The 21,432-nt window shown below is 43.0% G+C and overlaps 1 protein-coding gene across 1 annotated transcript in view; it reads left to right on the top strand.

The window, feature by feature from the left end:
• Positions 1-21,432, top strand: part of ush2a (Usher syndrome 2A (autosomal recessive, mild)) — a 303,135-nt gene that overhangs the window by 274,561 nt on the left and 7,142 nt on the right. Inside the window, exons 61-65 of the mRNA XM_072689926.1 lie at positions 10,393-10,620; positions 10,829-12,348; positions 14,099-14,420; positions 19,251-19,457; positions 20,822-21,060. Coding sequence (XP_072546027.1) covers positions 10,393-10,620; positions 10,829-12,348; positions 14,099-14,420; positions 19,251-19,457; positions 20,822-21,060 — 2,516 coding nt within the window. The remainder of the gene's footprint in view (positions 1-10,392; positions 10,621-10,828; positions 12,349-14,098; positions 14,421-19,250; positions 19,458-20,821; positions 21,061-21,432) is intronic.

Genomic DNA, 21,432 nt, shown 5'->3' on the forward strand with positions numbered 1-21,432 from the left:
GCTCTCTCTCTCTCTCGCACTCTCTCTCTCGCTCTCTCCACCCCCCCTCCTCCTTGCGTTCTTTCCAGATGTTGTGCCGTGGCCCCGTGAGGTTCTCAGCGATGGGAGATGTATTAATACATCCTATTGATTAGATCAGGACCCTTGACAGTCATTTGCCGCGATACCATCTGGCTGCTGTTCCGATGCCTTCACCCAAACAGGACGTGACACCTTATTAATCTCCACCGGCGCTCCGTACACACTTTGCATTTCTGCGCACAGAAGCCCAGCTCTGTCGGAGCGGCGGCGGAGAGGCAGGCGGACCTGAAGGGTGCAAGAAATTAAGGTTATTACACAAATTGAGCCATATGGTCCAAATATTTCAGAGCTGAAATTTACTAGGCAATAAAAATTGCTCCTGCCTTCCTAATGGTGTAAATTGCAGTTTAACCATGGCTCTAATGATGTCCTTCTGCTGCCTGTAACCACTCTAACATGAAGGACATTGTTTAAAAAATGCACAGGAAAAAAAAGGGGAAGGGGGGGTTGTTGAAACGGCAACAGCATGTTTACAATCTGTTAGTGTATCATTAAGAAGAGAGGGAAGAGTGTATAGACATGATGGGCAAGCACTGGACCATGTCTTTTTTTTTTTGTAGACGGCGAGACACTCGTATGAAGCGGCACGGGACGATCTGAGCGGAATTCTGAGCAGCTAGTTTCAGGGCTACATAAACAGCATGGCCGCTCATTAACTAAAAGGATGAATGCTGTTAGGGCCCCTGTTTGATTACACTTTGCTTTATGGGTTGTAGCAAGACTCACAGCTTCATCAAACAAAGGCGGCTGCTGCGTGCCAATCTGGGGTCGTTCGCAATAGAAGCTGACAACAGAGGCCTTTGTCTGCAACTGTGGCCTTTTTGTATGTGTCTCTTCTGTTTGGTGTTCTTTCCTGCCATATGGTGCAGTGGAATGCCGCTGTCAAAAGGCTTGAAGATTGTGGTGTGCACCTGCGGTGGGCGGTATGAACTCACTATAATGCTACGATATGATGTGGACCTACTTCTTGGAGGCAGTTCAAACTCAACTGTGAATGTGTACAAGACCCTCATAGTGGTCTTCACTGAAAGGAGGCAGGTTTTGCTTGTGTACATCAGTGCTGCAGTCAACAAAGACCACCTTTGTTGAGCTCAAGATGAGTCCAGGACTAAGTTCTTTATATACAAAAAAAAACCATTTGTATGTGGTTCTATATTGCACCAACAATGTCAAAGAACCCTCTGTCAGTATTATATAGAACTTTATTTAGCTTATAGTGTAGCATTCAACTGCTTCCAATTTAAATACTCAAATATGACTGCAGGAACCATAATGTTGAATGTCTTGTAACACTCTGATCTGTCAGGGTATTGGTTACCCATGGCGCCTGGACGCTAGAGTGCCTAGAATCTGTTGCGTATAGGGCTGCATAGCCACAGACTGGTGAGAGGAACATAACGAAGACTTCCGTTCCCCAGATTTTAATCTAATCAAACATCTGTAGGACGTCTCCAATCTCCATCTTCAATCCTATGCTGCTCCATCTCACAATTTACAGGATTTAAAGGATCTACTGCTACTGTCTTGGTGCCATATATTGAAGCACACTTTCTGACTATGGCAAAACCATGCCTTGGTGGGTGTTAACTGTTAGCGGTGACAACACATTGTCAACATGGCTCATTGGTGTAATAAAAACAACACATCAAGCTTTTACATACATTTAAAAAAAAACATGACAAAAATAAGATCATTGAATATTATTATAATCGACTACAATTAATTCAAAAATTCCATAAACTGTAGTCCAATCGCCACCTTCAGATTGATGCATCACAATGCATCAGTGCATTTATTTTAGCCTGTGTGTGTGTATGAAGAAGCATCCATGTGTGGTGCTCTTCACCCAAGAGTCTAGACTTCATCAGACGCTGATCCAGTCTGAAGAAGTGGCCAGTGATTTAAGGGTTCTCGGGCTGATTGGAGCTTCTTTGAAACGCAGTCGTCCATTCCAAACGGCAAATCACCCGTCCACCACAAGCATCTCAGGCCGAGAAGCCCCTCTGCTAAAGTCTGCTGTTTCATTATTACTCCTGCACAAGAGGCCACATGCTTTCCAATGATGTCGAAAGTAGGTCCGTGGTCATCCGTGGCATTCTCCACTTCAGTGCTTGCACTAAAGGTGCACTCAGGATTAAGAGGCTCGGATAGCTGGGCAATGAGGGGCTTAGAAGTGGAGCTTTGGTTAATCAGGGGAGGTTTTAAAGTCTCTTGGGGTCTTTATGTAGCACTGATTTCTGTGCTCTATGAGGTCTTGTTAGAATGGAGGCGTAGAATGTGTGGACTTTGATATGGAGTTCTGAATAACATTCGATGTACAATCTGGAACTTTTGGTTTAAAGTTAATCAGTGCTTACAGGTGCCAAGATAGCCCCAGTTACATAGGGGGTTAACCTAGAGTAATGTGTCATGGCTCCTTCAGGCAGTTTTTTTATGTTTTTTCTGGCAAAACGGATCAAAATGTGGCTGATTTTGCTGTCAGTTCCTGATCATTTCTTTGGTTGGTTAATATGATGTATTTAGGCTTGATGTTTGGCTTAGAGCATGTTTGGCTGTGTACCTAGATCACACAGGAAAAACAATCTGATTGCAGCAGTCTGATCTCCTGGTGAAAACGTCCTCACTGGTCGTTTTTAAACTGTCTTTATCTGACTCACTGCTACGTTTAGAGAAAAAAACAAACTTTAGTGATGAAGAAAAGACTATAGGCGACTCCTCTGACTCCTCTCTCAAAACTGAGAATCAACTCAAAACTGAGAATCAACTCGAACCTGAGAATCAACTCGAACCTGAGAATCAACTCGAACCTGAGAATCAACTCGAACCTGAGAATCAACTCGAACCTGAGAATCAACTCAAAACTGAGAATCAACTCAAACCTGAGAATCAACTCAAACCTGAGAGTATTAAGTAAGGTATTTTACTGTAACTAAGGAAAAACTACAAAGCTGTATGTAGCCTTGATCTAGACCTTAAACATAACCTTAACACCCACACCTGCACAATCTACACCTAAACCTAACCTTTAACCTACACCTTAATCTACACCTTAATCTAATTTTACCTAACCCTAATCTAAACCTTAATCTACACCTAAACCTACCCTTAATATACACCTAACCCTAATCTTAACCTAACTATAACATAACCTACAGCTGAATCTACACCTTAACCTAACCTTAATCTACACCTAAACCTGATCTTAACCTACACCTTAATCTACACCTTAACCTACCCTTAACGTAACCTACACCTTAATCTACACCTAAACCTAATTTTAACCTAACCTTAATCTACACCTAAACCTGATCTTAACCTACACTTTAATCTACACCTTAATCTAACCTTAATCTACACGGAAACCTCCGCTTAACCTAACCTACACCTTAATCTACACCTAAACCTAACCTTAACGTAACCTTAATCTACACCAAAACCAAATTTTAACCTACACTTTAATCTACACCTTAACCTAATCTTAACCTACACTTTAATCTATACCTTCACCTACCCTTATTGTAACCCACACCCTAATCTTCACCTAAACCTAATCTTAACCTAACCTTAATCTACACCTAAACCTGATCTTAACCTACACTTTAATCTACACCTTAACCTACCCTTAACCTAACCTACACCTTAATCTACATCTTAACCTAACCTTAACATAACCTTAATCTACACCTAAACCAAATTTTAAGCTGCACTTTAATCTACACCTTAACCTACACCTTAATCTACACCTTAATCTACTTTTACCTAACCCTAATCTAAACCTTAATCTACACCTAAACTTAATCGTAACCTAACCTTAATCTACACCTAAACCTAACCTTAATCTAAACCTTAATCTAAACCATCTTTACACAAACCTACCCTTAATGTAACCTACACCTTAATTGACAACTAAGCCTAACATTAACCTACACTTTAATCTACAGCTTAATCTAACCTTAACCTACTCTTAATGTAACCTACAGCTTAATCTACACTTGGACCTAATCTTAACCTTCTTCTGTGGATTGCTGTAACCACTGTGTAACCACATCACATTGTTGGGGCCCAAGCACTGTGTGCCATAATGGAGCCAGTAGAGCTCAAATAAAGGGCAATGTTTTTACACTGGGCATATTCTTTTTATAGATGCGGGGTCTCAAAAGTAGATTTCCTGGACATGACTTGAATTTGCATAGTTGTTGAGCTCAATGAAGTAAATAATTCTACAGGAATTACCCCATTATTTTAGTCTCAGAGTGCATCAGAATATTCATGTTCCAGTTTGTCTCTTAGGAAGTCACCTTTTCCACTGCTCATAGGTTTTCATGTCTGAAAGATGCTTATGTGCCCAGGGACCTGGGCATCAATTCATTTCATACACAAATTCCAACGATAGTAATTTGCAGTAAGGATTCTCTGGCTGAGTGAAATGCAAGCAAAATTATGAAAAGCCGGTGGACTGTCCCTTGAACAAAGGCTGCAGCTGATGCTTTTTGATGCGGCAGGTCCTCCTACTGCTGCGCTGCTGTTCGTGGCGTGCTAATGAAAGCCGGGCCAGGCTGAAGTCAGCAGCGGCAGCAGCAGCAGGCAGGGACAGGCTTGACTACTGTATGCAGATGAGGCAGTCCCACACCTTTGAAGGGTCAGGAATCTCTGCTTTCAGCTAATTAGCATAATTGTTGTGACAAATACACATGGTTATTCTTAATTAAAATCATCCCCGGGCCTGCTCGACCCCCAGCGCTGTCACAGGAAATAACTCGCGCTCAAGCCGCCGACGGGACTGGAGACCTGCGTTGAGTTGAAAGGGAGGGGTTGGGGGGGGGGGGGTAAAAGAAAAAAGGTTGCAAAAGACTTTTTTCTCTCTTAATACAAATGACTGAATCTCTGAGCAGAGGCTAACTGTGGTCTCCAATTCCTGTAATGTAGAAAATAGGGGTCTCTCTCTTTCCCCCTTCTTCTTTTTCCCCCCATAGAAATGAGTAGGTCACTAATTTTATCCTAATTATGTCAAGATGACACACATAGACTAGTAACACCCAACCACCAACCTTTGGGCAACACCCTAGCAACCACTTGAGACACTGTAGCAACCATCATTAAGCAACACCATAGCAACCACCTGGAACACTTGTGTACCAGTCACCTAAAATACCACCGCAATCGTCCTAACAAACATCATAGCAACACCATAGCATCCACTTAGCAATGCCTGGACAACTGCAACTGCTATAACAATCACATTGTATACCATAGCCACTCCCCTAGAAACACTTTAGCAACAGCTACATAACCAGCTCTGGCACTTTGCAACCAGCTGAAATACAATAGCCTCTGCATATCAACCACATTGAATACCATTGCCACCACCTAGGACAACCTTAGCAATAGCATAGCACCCATATAGCAACCTCTTAGAAACTACCCCCAGTACCAAGTGCTTAGCAACAACTTGGCAACCACCTGGAATACCACAGCAACCATACTGTTAAAGGAATAAGATCCTTAAGAAACTTTTGGAGGTTCTTTTATTTACAACTGTAGAGGAACCTCTTAAGGTTATTTGGGGAACCTTCAAGAAAAGGTTTTTACCATAGGGTTCCTCAAAGCACCTTAAGAGGATCCTCCTCAGTTTCAAACTGAAGGCCCTCTAAGAGGTCCTCAATGATCTGATTTTAACAGTTTTACACCCTTGTGACCATGTAGCAGCCTAGGAGATGCCTAGAAGTGGGAACCACTTAAACCGATGGTTTAAGCTGGTTGTGCAGCTTTTTTTTTCGACGATTTCTTCTGCCATTTATTATATAAGTCATTTATGTTATGTTTTATTTGTCTTACCGTCAGAAGAGAGAAACTGTGCTCTGAAACTTGTAGGGAAATAACTGTACATTTACAGCCCACCTAAAACACTGCACTTTAGCCCCTCAAGCCAGAATGTTATTAGATCATTAAATGTACAGTGAGTCCAAGAAGTATTTGATCCCTTGCTGATTTTCTTTGTTTGCCCACTAATAAAGACACTATCCTTCTGCACTTTTAATGGTAGATATATTCTAACATGGAGAGACAGAATATCAAGACAAAAATCCAGAATATAATTTTAAAGAATATATTTTAATTAATTTGTATTTCAATGAGGAAAATAAGTATTTGATCCCTCTTGCCAAACACACTCAATACTTAGTGGCAAAGCCTTTGTTTGCAAGCACAGCGGTGAGACGTTTGTTGTAGTTAACCACAAGTTTAGCACACACACCAGGGGGAATTTTGGCCCACTCTTCTTTGCAGATCCTCTCTAAATCATGAAGGTTGGTGGGCTGTCGCTTGGCAACTCTGACCTTCAGCTCCCTCCATAGATTTTCGATCGGATTGAGGTCTGGCGACTGGCTGGGCCACTCCATGACCTTAATGTGATTTTTCTTGAGCCAATCCTTTGTTGCCTTTGCTGTATGTTTAGGGTCGTTATCATGTTGGAAGACCCAACCACGGCCCATTTTCAGATCCCTGGCAGAGGGGAGGAGGTTGTCCCTCAGGATTGTGCGGTACATGGCTCCATCCATCTTCCCAGTGATGCGGTGAAGTAGCCCTGTACCCTTGGCAGAGAAACACCCCCAAAACATTATGCTTCCACCTCCATGCTTGACGGTGGGCACAGTGTTCTTGGGGTCATAGGCAGCATTTTTCTTCCTCCACACATGGCGGGTGGAGTTGAGGCCAAAAAGTTCAATTTTGGTCTCGTCTGACCACAAAACCTTCTCCCAATAACTTGGTTCATCTTTCAAATGATCATTGGCATACTTGAGGCGCGCCTCCACATTTGCTCTCTTCAGCAGGGGTACCTTTCGGGCACTGCAGGATGTGAATCCATTGTTGCGCAAAGTGTTGCCAATTGTTTCCTTGCAAACTGTGGTCCCAGCTGCCTTCAGGTCATTTGCTAACTCCTGCCGAGTGGTTGCAGGACAATTTCTGACTGTTCTCAGCATCATTGCCACCCCACGAGGCGAAATCTTCTTTGGAGCACCGGGCCGAGGTCTGTTGATTGTCATGTTATACTCTTTAAACTTTCTGATAATTGCACCAATAGTTGTTACTTTCACATCCAACACCTTACTAATCTTTTTGTAGCCCATTCCAGCTTTGTGAAGGTCAACAATTCTGACTCTGAGGTCCTGTGACAGCTCTTTGGTTTTACCCATGTTGGAGACTTGAAATCTGTGTGATCTGTCTGATTCTGTGGACAGGTGTTTTTCACACAAGTGATTAGTGAGAACAGGTGGCTTCAGGTCAGGTAACAAGTTGATTGGGAGTGTCTAACTGGTCTGTAAAAGCCAGAACTGCTAATGAATACTAAGGGATCAAATACTTATTTCACTCCATGAAATACAAATCAATTAATATATATTCCTTAGATTTATTTTCTGGATTTTCTTTTTAATATTCTGTCTCTCCATGTAAGAATACATCTACCATTAAAAGTATAGAATGATCATGTCTTTATTAGTGGGCCAACGAAGAAAATCAGCAAGGGATCAAATACTTCTTGGACTCACTGTATTTATTACAATAAAGGCAAACATCTTTTAAAGTTCATGCCTGGATCTATATTGTAGAGACTTGTGTGTTCAGTAGAATTTTGCCTGCTCCTCACGGCAGCCTGACCGATTCCCTTAATCAAAACCTAAACACTTCCCATTTTAGGGATCTGTGCCGTTAACATTTATTTGGAAATCTATAACCAAAATCAATCCTCTTAGTCGCTGTTTAATGGCTGCCTTGAGTGTCTTGGTCCAGCAAGCGCGTGCTTGTTAATGTCTCGCTATCCATGTTTGGAAAAGAGTTTGATAGCATTGCCATCTAGGGGCTGGATATAAGTCTCAGTGCTGAAATAAAGTGGAATGAAGCAGCTGTTGCTATTGACAGTGTGCATATGTTTGCCGGGTTTATAGTCCAAACGCGTTCCATATTTCACGCCGTTAAAAAGGTACCTTTTAAACGGCCCGCCGCCTCCCGGCGTCGTAATGGATGCGGGTGTAAAAAGCTGTCACGGGAGTTGGGTGGGCTTCGGGGGAAGGGGGGTGGGGGGTTGACGATTGACTGTTGGTGCCAGACCTTATGCTGATGCCATGCTGGCACTGGGTTTCATGAAATCCTGTTCTTTTTTTGCCTTTAGTTATGGGAGCAATTAATCCAGTAAAGCTGTTACAGGCATGGTGGGAACTATTTACACAATCCGCATTGTATCGAACGTGAATTCTGCCAGTTTTGTTAACTGGGAGTAGTCTCTCTGTCATGGTCATTTTTGCCCTTGGATGCCAACGTTGCTGAGTAGAGATGATAACAGCTTTGGAATCCTGGTCCAGACTGCATAAAGTTTAGTGTTTACTGGACCTTGGCATTCAAATGTGTAGCTCTCATGAACCAACCAGAGAGAATGACTGTGCTGAGATCAGTTAGGAATTAAGTTGTGGCATGAATGCACAAAATGACACTAAAGCGTTGTGCTGAACTGCTACGAGTAAATAGCATAATGTGCCATCTGTAATTGCCAGAATGTTCCTCACAGGCTGCTTTGTAAATAAGAAATGAAGCTGTTTCTTCAAGTAGTCTGGGTTTAAATCCCTTGGTATGAATACAAAACATTCAATTATCTAAATATATTAAAATGTCCTGGATGTACATCATAATGTAGAGAGACTGTAAATGGAGAAACTCAATTAGTTATTTAACACTGCATTATCAAGTGTACCTATATTCAAAAAAGAATATATGAGTAATATATATAACTGTAAATATATATATATACACACATGTCCAAATTAAAGGCACCTGTAGCACTTCCCAATAATGAAAAATCCCAAAAATGTAACAAATGTAATAAGATATTACAAATGATCAACCTAGAAATGTATTACATTCTCAATAATGTAATAAGTTTTATACATTATTGGTAGAAAGAGTTTTACACTAATGGTCATTACATTATTAAGCAAGTTGTTAGGAAATTAATAGTTTAATTATGTAATCCCTGGGAACACATTTTGATATATACACACAAAGCAGAAATCTGATATAACACTCCTCAGAGCTCTCTGAGAATGTTGTGTGTGTGGTCTTAATATTCTAAAGACTGAAAGCCCTTTTCACTGGTGAACTGGTGGTTTGTTTACATTACCGTGGCCATACACACACACAGCCTTGAGACAGAGAAGCTGTGTTTTTAAGTTTTTAACTTTGAGTTATGGATGTGATTCACAATTCTTTAAGGTTTCCTCAGGTTCTGATATCTGTTACTGAGTTACCAGCCCATAATTGTAGATCCAAGCTCATGTCCCAGCTTTGACGACTGGCTACATGCTGTGCGGGTAAGGTGGGGCCAGTGGATCTCCTTGGCTATGGTGCTGCATCACACCCTCCCGTCCATTCCGGCACCCGGCACCGGCATCCCACCTCCAGTTCACCACAGAATTTAGGGACAACTTACTCAAAACTTGTGTTTGTGTTGTCCACTGCAACACAAACCATAGTTACATATTTAAAATATGACACAGTGACACTTCACACTCTATACTCCTAAGAGTTTATAAATATATAATTACTGCATAGGCATTCACATGCTGCCGTTGACTTATGAGCCATTTATAAAGGCTTATTCCAAGCATTAACAAAGGCTGCCTTTATGACAAGTGTCACACTGTTGAGATGAAGCAGGTGCTTGCGGATGTACAAGAAAATACAGTCTTTACTGATAAAAAGGCAGTCCAAAAGATGTAGTACAGAGGCCAGACCAAATCAGTAACATGATGAGCAGGACCACACATGGACGAGACGAAACGTAGTCAAAAACAGGTGAGATTCTAAACCCAAATTGTCAAAAGAGAACCAGCAAACAACGCAAAAAAGGGCAAATCCAGGATATACAGAATACAGGGTCACAACACGACAGACAAAACATTGGTATGCTACAAAATTGTTGGCAATACTTTACAAAGAGGCAATAAAACAAAAGAAGTAGAAATACAAAAACAAGGTGGGCTGAATCCGTACTCAGGTGACAACGAGCGTGAGAATTGTCCTGATTGGCTGAACGAGAGCATGAGCCTGTGATTGAGTGATGAGTGAAATCCTCGGAAGTGTAGTCCATGGGGGGAGAGCTGGGAAACTTGTTGGAAGAAGCCTTTCTAAATGTTTATGTAGGTTTTTTGGCAGTTGTCATAAAGGGCTTATGTAGCTGGCATGAAGCCTTGAGAATGCTGCTCTCCTTGAATGCAAAACTGACTGCTATCTTTGTGTGTGTGTTTATCTGTCTTGCTCCAGGGCGATGTGTATCAGACTCATGTGTTTGGACTGGAACCCTACACCACCTACAGTGTACGTGTAGAGGCAGTCAACGGAGCAGGTATTGTGTCCAGCCCCTGGGCCGCGGTACGTACTCTGGAGGCGTCACCCAGCGGCCTGGCTAACTTCAGCGTGGAGAAGAGAGAGCATGGACGTGCCCTGCTGCTACACTGGCCTGAACCAGCTTCACCCAATGGAGTCATCAAGGTATGTGCAGATACTGCAAACCTTCACAACTCTAGTCCTGTGGACCCACTGCCCACTATTCCTTGCACCAGTGGGCGCAATTAGTACTCAGATAGCTTTTGGTGCTTCACATCAGTGGCAATTAATGCTCCAGCATATCATTCATCTTATTAAGTCTTCATTCTAGCTGGAAAGAAAACTGAGAGTTTCTCCATCCCTGTATCCGCAGATGTACAACATTTTCAGTGACGATAATCTCGAGTTCAGCGGCCTCTCTCGTCAGTTCCTGTTCCGGCGCTTGGAGCCGTACACCACTTACACTCTGGTTCTTGAGGCTTGCACTGAGGCTGGCTGCACAAGGACTGCCCCCCAGCCTGTCACCACTGAGGAGGCACCTCCTTCTACCCAGCTGGCCCCTACAGCGCAGAATGTGGGTGCAGACACCGTAGAGCTCCACTGGACTCAGCCTGGCCAGCCCAATGGCAGGATCCTGCAGTACCAGATCATGGCTATGAGTTTGGGTGACAGCAGGATCAGGAGCGAAGAGGATGAGACAGCACGAGCCAAAGTTGTGTTTACAGAGAAAGACGTGGAAGCTAGTAGCTTCTCTTGCAACGTCTCTGGTCTGCAGCCATGGAGCAGGTACAGATTCCGTGTGCGGGTGTCAAACGTTGCGGGTTCAACTGACAGCCCCTGGTTGACTATTCACACTAAACAGGCTCCTCCAAGTGGATTGCTTCCCCCAGTGGTCAGCCATCTAGAGGGACGGCCTTCGGAGCTGGTTGTGTCATGGACACCTCCACTGGAGCCCAATGGTGTCCTTGTGAGCTACAGGATTCAGAGGGACAACGTTGCCTTTCATTTCAGCTTTGACTCCGGTGTATTAAACTATACTGATGAAGATTTGGCCGCTTACACCAACTACAGCTATGCAGTTATTGCGTGCACAATAGCTGGCTGTGTCACCAGCCGAGCAACTACAGTTCGGACTTTAGAAGCTGCCCCTGCGATAGTAGATCCGCCCATGGTGTCCAACGTCACAGCCTATACCCTTAGTGCAGCGTGGGCCGTACCTTCGTTTCAGAACGGGGAGATTTTAGAATATATCCTTCAGGTAAACAAGAAGGAGGTTTACCGTGGGAAAAAGCTGAGCGTGGAGGTGACTGATTTACAGCCACACTCTCCTTATATCCTTGTCTTAACAGCCTGTACAAATGGAGGCTGTACCCCGAGCCCATCCACGCCAGCGCAAACCAAAGAGGCGTCCCCTACTGGTTTGTTAGCCCCAACTCTAAAAGTCACAGGCCCTGAGTCAGTGGAGGTCGCATGGAAAGAGCCTAATCACCCCAACGGCATAATCACAGGCTACGAGCTCCGCAGAGATGGCCGCGTCATCTACGCTGGCATGGATACACGCTACCATGACTTCACCCTGCTACCCAGCGTCGAGTACAGCTACATTGTCACGGCTAATAACAGCCAGGGCACAGCCACCAGCCCCCCGGCTGTGGCTCGAACACAGCCTTCAGCTCCGTCAGGAGTGGCCCTTCCCCGGCTGCATGCCCTAGGGCCCTTCAGTGTCATGGCGCAGTGGGACCCCCCGGCACGGGCCAATGGAGTCATCATCAGCTACTCTCTGTACAAGCGGGACCCCGCCGAGCCCAACGTGAAGAGGTTGATCTTTGCACCGCATCACAGTGCTTTCCAGAGCCGCAGCTTCTCCCTTACAGCTCTGAAGCCCTACTACAGGTATCTGGCTGATCTCTGATCACTCTGCAGAGCTACTACTGCTGCCTCCATTACTGATGTTGGAGATTTTTTTAAGCTTATGTGAAAGACATTATAGCAGCTGGCAATTAATGGATGAGTTGAGCAGAGAGACGGTGCCTCTTCAGGACCCAGAAGAAGGTCAGCCCTGGGTTATAGGAAGAGTTCAGCAGGAAACTAATTTGCATGTACAACAGTTTTCTCAATACCGCAAATACAGCCAGTGCAGAGCCCCGCTGGTAACATCCCTCATAAATAAAATTAGGTTGTGGCCATGACTTAGTAAGGAGTGACAACTAGACTTTTGTGCTGTTTTATTTGTGTGGGACGTGACCAGTGGGGCTCTGTAGGGAGGGGAGGCATGGTTGCTTCTTTAGTTTTGGTCTATTTGATGCATATGCTTGTTAAAATAACTCAAAAACTACATGTCCGAATTAGGTTTTGATGGTGTATATATGTATATTTATATGTACACACACACACAGATGTATAAATAGTAAGTATGTGACTTTGGAAAATTTACCAGATAGTGTTGTTGTCCTCTGTGGGCCCTTTCAGTGTCCAGTCAGTATGGTTTACAGTTATCTAGCTGAAGAGACTATAGAGCTTGCTTTTAGCCTACCATGGACAACCTTGTGCTTTACTGGTTTCCCTGTAGCGCAGCACTCCCCCAGCCTTCGCAAGGACACCTGCAGTGGAGCTTCCCCTGGTCGGTCCTTCTCTGACCAGTGCTCCATCTGGTCTGCTAGAGTTGGCATTTAGCCTTTTTTTTAAGCCTCGCTTCCATATTCTTCTGAAGTAGCTGCTGTGTTTAGCCTTATTCTGGGTTTCGCCCAAATCTTGGGGGTGTGAGTGTTTTACGTACACTGTGTTGCTTTCGAAACGTCCATCTATTGAACCCCCTTCTTCCATTTTAGGGCACATTTAATGTCAATCTATTAATCTATCAAATTTCCTAATGTACAGTCAGGGTGCTAGCCACTTGTAAAGACTAGTGCTCTTTAATAACAGTAGTTATTAGTTATTAGTTATTAGTCAGGCACGTGCAGCTGATCAGCAGACTCAAAGGAGAATTAAAAAAAAGGAAGGATATGGAACGCAAAGGAGCCAACCTTGAGGCTTTTCCTTGTGTTCCCGTCTCGCCAGCTTAGTTAAAGTCAAAGGCAGAGACGCAGTCAAATGAAGGATGGCGGAAGGCCGGGTGTGTGCACGCATGTTGAAGTGAAATACAGATAAGCACGGAAGGGGATAATAATAGCTCATCAGCATTATCATTTCACCATCGCCACCTCTGTCAGACGACCTTCGCTCTATTCTCCTCCTCTCCTTTCCTCCTTTCTCCTCTCCCCTTCAATCCAGCTGCCACTGACCCTGTCCCGTAAAGATGGTGTTTTGAGTTTTTCAGCCCATTTCAAATCAGGGACTGAATTCCAATACAAATTGAATTGTGACAAATGTATTTTTAGAGATCTCGTGAACCGTTTTAAGATTGCAGATAAAATGTTTCCAAAGGCAGAATGACTTTTTATATCCCTGTGTAACCTTGTGTCAAATAAAATGTAAACACTTTTAAAGATTGCCTTATGAACAGTAACAGATTCCATGCAAGCAGTTAAAGCTTACTTGAACTCAGGCCATCTGTGCTGTATTTGTATATTGGGACATTGAGGGGCGGGAGTGTGGGGGGGCGCTCAGCGTAATTGCTTTCCTTCTGCATGCGACTCCTTTGCAGGTATGAAATGAGAGTGGAGGCCTGCACGCTGCTCGGCTGTGCCGCGAGCGACTGGGCCTCTGTTCAGACGCAGGAGGCGCCCCCCGCTGGCCAGTCTGCGCCACTGCTGGAGCTTCAGGCCGACTCCAAGGGCATGCAGACCATCTTCCTGCTGTCATGGGCTCCCCCAGCCCAGGCGAACGGCAAGCTGCTGCATTATGAGCTATTCCGAAGGCTGGGTGAAGAGACGGAGAGTCGCTCTGCACCCGCACTCATCTACCACAACGTCTCCACGTCGCACCACGACCGCAAGCTTCTTCCCTACACGGCCTACGAGTACCAGGTCACATACCTCACATTTCCTCACGTTTCCACTTCTTCCTTTATTTCACACAAAAACACATGAACACTAATAATGGTCAGGGATTATTAGGATACTTAATGTCAGCAAGGCATGAACCAAAGTGTAAACCACTTGTAGGCTTGTTTTGGAGTATTTGTTCCATCTAGTCAGAATTTCTAATTTCTCAAAAGAATGCCTAACAATTTTCAAAGAATATTATAGAATTCTAACTACAAGCTTTTTTTCGCTTTTTAAAGAATGTTTATGCAGTGAAAGGTTATGCTTATTCCACTGATAATGCTTGTAGTTTGCAATAATACAAGACAATAATGCTTGACACAAGTAACATTCTCTTCTCTTACACTAAAATGATTTAAAATGACTCCAAAAATGTTTAGAAACGTATATAAACTTTAATATATATTAAAAATGGCTACATGCCAAGGTGTTTTTATATACATATAACCTCACTAACTCACTCACATTTCGCAGGCATGTTCACAAGGGCAGGAACTCCTACCTTTTAACCTGTACTTGTGCTGACCATATGGAAATAGGGTTTCTCAAGCTTCATTCAACCCCATTCCCTGTGAAAAATCTGCTGATTCACGTATTTATTGTATTAAAATATGTCAACCAGCTGTTCACATTAGGAAACTATGTACCGTCATATTTATTTGATGGGAACACAAGCTCTTCTCCAGTGAGACTTTGGCTTTTATTGATCCACTAGCTGCTAATAGACTCCAGACTCTGTTGGTTGTTTCTCAAGATTGTGCAGTTCATTCTTTCATTAGTTTTCTGTGTTCTGATGGTATAATCAAAGTCTCATTTGCTAGACCCTTAAAACAGATTACATTTTGGTCTATTGCCTTTTGTTCCCACTAAAACCAAAATCAAAGACCTTGTGTTAACAGATAACTGGGTTTGTTCAACTCTGATAAATACATTCAATTGTTTATTTGAGTGTTTTACTTCAGTTGAATATACTTCATTAGGTTGAATACTTAACTAAACCTACCTGCTAGCACATTTAGGTTGAATGGAAGAACGATGTTTTAAAGTCTTGTGTAGTCATCACTGTACTAGAATTTCAGTTGAATTTGGTTTATTTACAGAGTGTGAGTATTGACATTGCATATTAACATTATTACATATTTCATATCATTTTTTTTTCTGGCTCACCTCAAACTTTATATTGGCTCAGATTTACAGATCCAATGACTATATCATGGATCCCATTTTGAAAACCATGGTTGTAGAAGATTTGACTTAATATTAATTAATGTAATTCAGTTAGCACCGTTAGTTCTGAGCTGGTGGAGCAAAAAATACAATGGGCATAATCCATTGCATGTGACTTATTTTATGAAAACATTTCCCACAATAGAGCCCTGCAAATTGTAGCACCTTACATGGCCCACAGGTACTTTTTTCTTTTTTAATTTCAATTTTCCTCCAAATTTCACGGCATAGCTGTGTTTTTTTTTGGTGTTGTTGTGAGTCTTCTAACCCCTGGAAATGACTTTGGGCCAAAACATCAGGGTTTACTCCCCTAAAGGCTTTGAAGAAGTTCAGAAATATTTGGTGTCTTTTCCATATTATACAACACTTGCGCAGTTACCACTGATGGCCGATGAACCTCCAGGTCCGTTTCAGCCATGCTAACTGCCTTCGGCCCGTATGACAGGTGTTTAATCTAGCTCCCATATTCATAGCGCCGCTGTCCCTTACAAGACCTTTCTTAATTGACAGGCTAGCCTTTAGAGCAAAATAACATTAGCATTTGATTGTCAGGTGTGAGAAGCGTGGGCCGGTCGTGGGCTAAATTGATAGACTCTGCCTGATTGTTCTGTCTTATTTATGAGTGGTAATTTATGACAGCCGGCGGGCGGGGCCCAGCGACAACGGACAGGTGACAGGGCCATTAATCTCGGACCTGGCAGTGCACCGCTGATTACGATCGAAGCCATCGAATTAGCCGCCGCGGCCTCTCGAACGTACAAGCATCGGAAGGACCTTTTAATGTCCATTTGCTGTCTCCGGAGAGGACGCTAACTGTACCGGATGCGTGGGGAGGGTCTCCGAGTTCTAACCTACGCACTTATGCGCCTACCCGATTGTAATTTCTGTGGATTAGGTGTCTGATTTAATCCATTCAACCTCAGTCCATTTTTCACGTTTAAGGAGATCTCTTGGAGTAGCGGTTATTACTGTGATTGATGTCTTCATCCAAATGTCATAACACAGTCCCCCTTGCCTTGTTTCATTTCGCTGAGGTTTTGCTCCGCTTCAGTTTTCCTTTGCGAAACCAAACCGCCTTGGCGAGCAGCGGCTACATATTTTATTGACACTTTTATGCCGAACCTTAATTAGCACTCCTATTGGAAGTGCTCACTTTTGGCCCGGTGTTGATGAGTGGGGCGTGGTGGAACTCTCTCAGAACCTGTCGCTGGGCAGATTCTTCCCTCACCGCTTCAACCCAGATCCATTAGAGCTCACACATGACATATTTTTATTTTCCCACTAATTACCGTAATAACAGCTCAGTATGCAAGTGGTGGCGCAGCAATAAAAAGGTCTGTTCCGCATACAAGGACATGGGAATGTCCTAGTCTCTCTCTACTTTAGAGAAAACAGTCGGACACACACCTCACTTTAGAGAGCTTCCTTTCTCTAGCCCAGCTTGAATAGTGTTATATCAGTTATCAATTCAATTAACACACATGGATCTCTCTTTTCTTGGTTTCCTTTCCTTTTACCTTCACTCTACAGACGCGTTGGGAAGCCTTACCGTGTGCGACATGTTTGATTGAAAGGATGACAGTACGTTCAGAGCGATGTCACACTCTAGCTTCCTCCTGCCACATTGACCTTTTCGCTCTTTGGGGTGACAAGATGCTCTTTCCGTGACCCTCCCCGCCCTCCGTCGGCTCGGCACACTTCTGCGCTCCTCAGACGCATCGAGCCGTCTCGTCGTCACTCTTCGGCAGGCGAACGAGTCCGGACAGGAATACGCAATCAGGCTGTACGTTGCGCAGTCCCCACGTATTGCCACTTAGATCTATCATTCTGATTGATCACGGTCTAATTGCCTATTATTGAGGCTAATTTAACCCTATCCACCGGAACATCCATCTGCCACCTCGATTCCCACTGACAATCTACAAATTACTTACCCATGCAAATGGTGACCCCAGCCGACCTTTTGCTGTTCCTCCTCTCTAATTATACCAACAGCTCGTGGGCTAAATAAGATTACTTCGCCCAGCCGTGTGTTCGCGTGCTCCTTGATGAAGGTGAAATGTAATTTCCATGTAGATTTCCTCTGTAATGGACACTGGCGCTTTTTGGGCACTTATTGACAGTGTGGCTTAGACAGACAGAGCCTCGGGTTGCTGGAAGAAGCAGGCAGCTGCTTTCCCCCTTGAGGAAGATGCCAAAGGCAAGGGCCCGGCAGGTGAAGGTGACTGTGCGTTGAAAGCAGGAGAAAGCGCACTGTCTCTGATCTGTCTCGCTGAGCTGGCGTCAGTGTCTGAGTCTAGGCGATTGGCCTGCAAGTGACAACTTGATCCCCTCACCTGTGGAACAGCCTTTTCAAGCCTGTGTCTCTGCACTGCACCCTCAATGGCAGCTTTAAAGGAATAGTTTGTTGAAAAAACGAATGAACGAATAAATATGATTTAGGACTTACCCCAGATACAGTCAATAAGATGAGACATATTTGATGTCTGATGTGTGCTTTAGAATGGGATATGCTAGGCTAATGTTGCTAAAAAAAAAAACTGAACTTAGACTCAGTTCATACATGCCTTAAGATCTGGATGTATTTTCAGCAGACTGAGATATGTTTTTTTGGCATATGTTTACAGAAATGAAATGGGTGATGGTCTAAGTCTAAATATTTGTTAGCAACATTAGCCTAGCATCTTTCGTCCTGAACTGATAAAGCAAACTTCAGATGAACTTGGCTAATCAGCTTCGTCTGGGGTAAGTAACTTTTTGTTTAGATTCATCATGGACAAGAACGCCATGGGAACACTGGCTCAATAAAGGTTTGCTAAATTATGTCTAGGAGCTGCATCTGTAGCATAGATTTGAGGGTGATTGGTAGCCCACCAACTGCCCCTCTGTTATAAGCGAGTTTAAAGACAGCCGTTTTACCATTCTTTTCAGAGCATATCACTGAAGAACCATGGCAGTAGCTGTTAGCTTCTTTTAACCCATGGTGTAGCTATTAAGTTCACTAGCCAGTGGTCGCCCATCATAATACATATTTGTCTTGTTGGCTGTTAGTGAAATGTAGCATAACATCATGATCTTGAGGTGCCCGTTCAACTGCACAAATGCATTTGTGAAATGTTACAATCATTTATAATTGATTATAATAATATAATTGATTCTGTGTTGTTAATTAATGTTCTTAGAGCTGTTACAAGTAGAGAAGTATATTCTTACAACTTCGTATTTGGAAATATATGCAAACTGTTCTTTAGCCCAGAATGAACGGTGAAGTGTGAATTTCTATGTATTACTATTATTTATCTGTTGCAATTGATCAACAGTAAATAAAGGGAATCACCCCTAAGAAGCCCTTGTATCCTATGAACCAACTTGCGCTGTAATTGTAAAAAAACAAAAAAAACAAAAATAAATGAAATGACAGAAAATATAATGAAACAAACAAGTTAATAAATAAATGCTAGTGTTAATAAAAATTAAGACATTTTAAAAAATAACCCTGATTATTTGAGGCCCTTGGTGCCTTTAAAAAAAAAAAAACTGACAGAATTTGTGAATAGCTGAACATGAATGTCACTGTGATTTCAGGTGTGGGCTGTGAACTCAGCAGGTCGTGCAGCCAGCCCCTGGGCACTGGGCCGGACTGGACCGGCTCCTCCTGAAGGCGTGAGCCCACCCAAATTCCTGCGTGTTCATGCCACCTCCGCTGTGGTGGACATCAGCCCCCCTTCCAAGCCCAACGGCATCGTCAGCCTTTACAGGGTGTTTGCCCAGAAACAGGACACACACCTTCTGGTACGCACTACTTGGTTCATAGGTTCTGTTATAGCAGCACATTCTATGTGCACTCGCATTTTTTGCAGCATTTTGCAGTCATCATTGAGAAGATGCAGCAGAATAAAGGTTTTCAGCCTTTCAGAAAGAAGATTTTAGTCTGCGAAAATGAATAGATAAAGGAGGGAAAGCTTTATTTTAAAGATTTATTGATGGGGGTTTAATTGTCTTTTTTGTTTTTATGACATACCAGATACATTTTTCTCTACTGTTATCTTATATTGTACTATTCCTTAATCTAATAGCAATGCTGTTTTCTCACCCGTCTCACACACAGCACAGTCATACTTCATAGCTTAAAGACTTGCAACTGCTAATTCATCACACTTGATTCCTTGTCACCATGAATTTAGCGATGGCATCTGCTTTGGCACACTTAGACTGCTGAAGTGTGTGTGGAGTGGATCTGATTTGTTGTACACACTGTACATCATGGAAGGAGTCTGGCACAGCACTACATTCTATCTTGTTATTTATCTGAGATGACTGGATTCAGGAGAAAGGAGAAATTGCACTGCATAAAAGAAAATTATTAAAAGTTATTTAGGACAGATTCCATGTCATGATGGTGTCACGTGAAAATGTCAATAGACAGGGCTTATATTAGTTGCTGTGCATATTGCTGTTCATACTGTATCACAGCCAATTATTCCAGTGATGTAAGTGACTGTGTTGTACTATAGACACTCTCCAAGCAGTTTATTAGGAACATCTGTACATCTGTTCATTTGTGCACTTATGCAATCAGTGCATGAAATCATGAACATTTGAGTTAGTAGCTTTGGGTACTATATAATATTTATAATAAACAAAAAAACATCCAATGAACGTCAGTTCTGTAGACGTAAACCCCTTGTCGATGAGAGATGTCAATGTAGAATGATTCCTACTGGAATCCAGAGAATCACTCTGTACAAATGTGGTGAGCAAAAAAAAAATCATCTTAGAATATTTTAACAGTAGAAGACCACATCTGGTTCTACTACTGTCAGCCAAGATCAGAATGCTGAGGCTGCAGTGGGCACTGGCTCATCAAAACAGTTGTAGAGAGACGTAATCTGGAAAAGCATAGCCTGGTCCGATGCATCCCCTACCCATGTTCGAATGGCTACTTTCAGCATGATAAAGCACCATGTCAGGCAAAATGAATGTATCCAGCATTTGGTGGAATTCATGGCATGAGAATTGAGGCTGTTTTGAGAGCAAATTATTATTTAAGTTATTTGAGTGTTTTGTGATGGAAGTCTTATTCAAGCGTATCGATCATTCATCATTTATGTTCTACCACAAGCACAGTATCATATTCTGCCTTTTTCTCTTTGTAGTTATCAGAGGGGACGTCCCGCCAGCAGACTCTACATGGTCTCTTGCCTTTCACTGTGTACTCTGTCGGGGTGGAGGCCTGTACCTGCTACCTGTGCTGCAGCCAAGGTCCCCTGAGCGAGCTACGCACTCAGGCCTCAGCCCCGGCCCAGCAGCCCCCACCCCGCCCTGTTACCCTGACCTCCCGCTGGGCTCTAGTGGAGTGGGACGAGCCCCTGCAGCCCAATGGCATCATTGAAAGGTGCTGAACATAGAGCAGTACTAAAACTGTTGTTCAAACTTACCTACTTACTTACTTAGTTAGTTACTATTAACTAATCACAGGGAACCACTACAATATCTTAAATTAGGATGTTAACAAAGTCAGAATCATTCACTGTCACTGCCACACACAAAATCCTAAGTGACCCTCTTTCACATTGGTCCACTTTGAATGTCTTTGTTTACATCTTTACAACTGATAATAATATAATACTTAATAACATTAAACAACACTTCCACAGTACGCACAATATGTAGAGCTGTTTTAAGGGACTATTAAAACTCAGTAGTTATATACAAAATTATTAAATGTTACATCCAAATATAATCAGAGCATTCAACATTTGCATGC

The sequence above is a fragment of the Salminus brasiliensis genome, chromosome 10 (assembly GCF_030463535.1).
Source record: "Salminus brasiliensis chromosome 10, fSalBra1.hap2, whole genome shotgun sequence".
Lineage (NCBI taxonomy): Eukaryota > Metazoa > Chordata > Actinopteri > Characiformes > Bryconidae > Salminus > Salminus brasiliensis.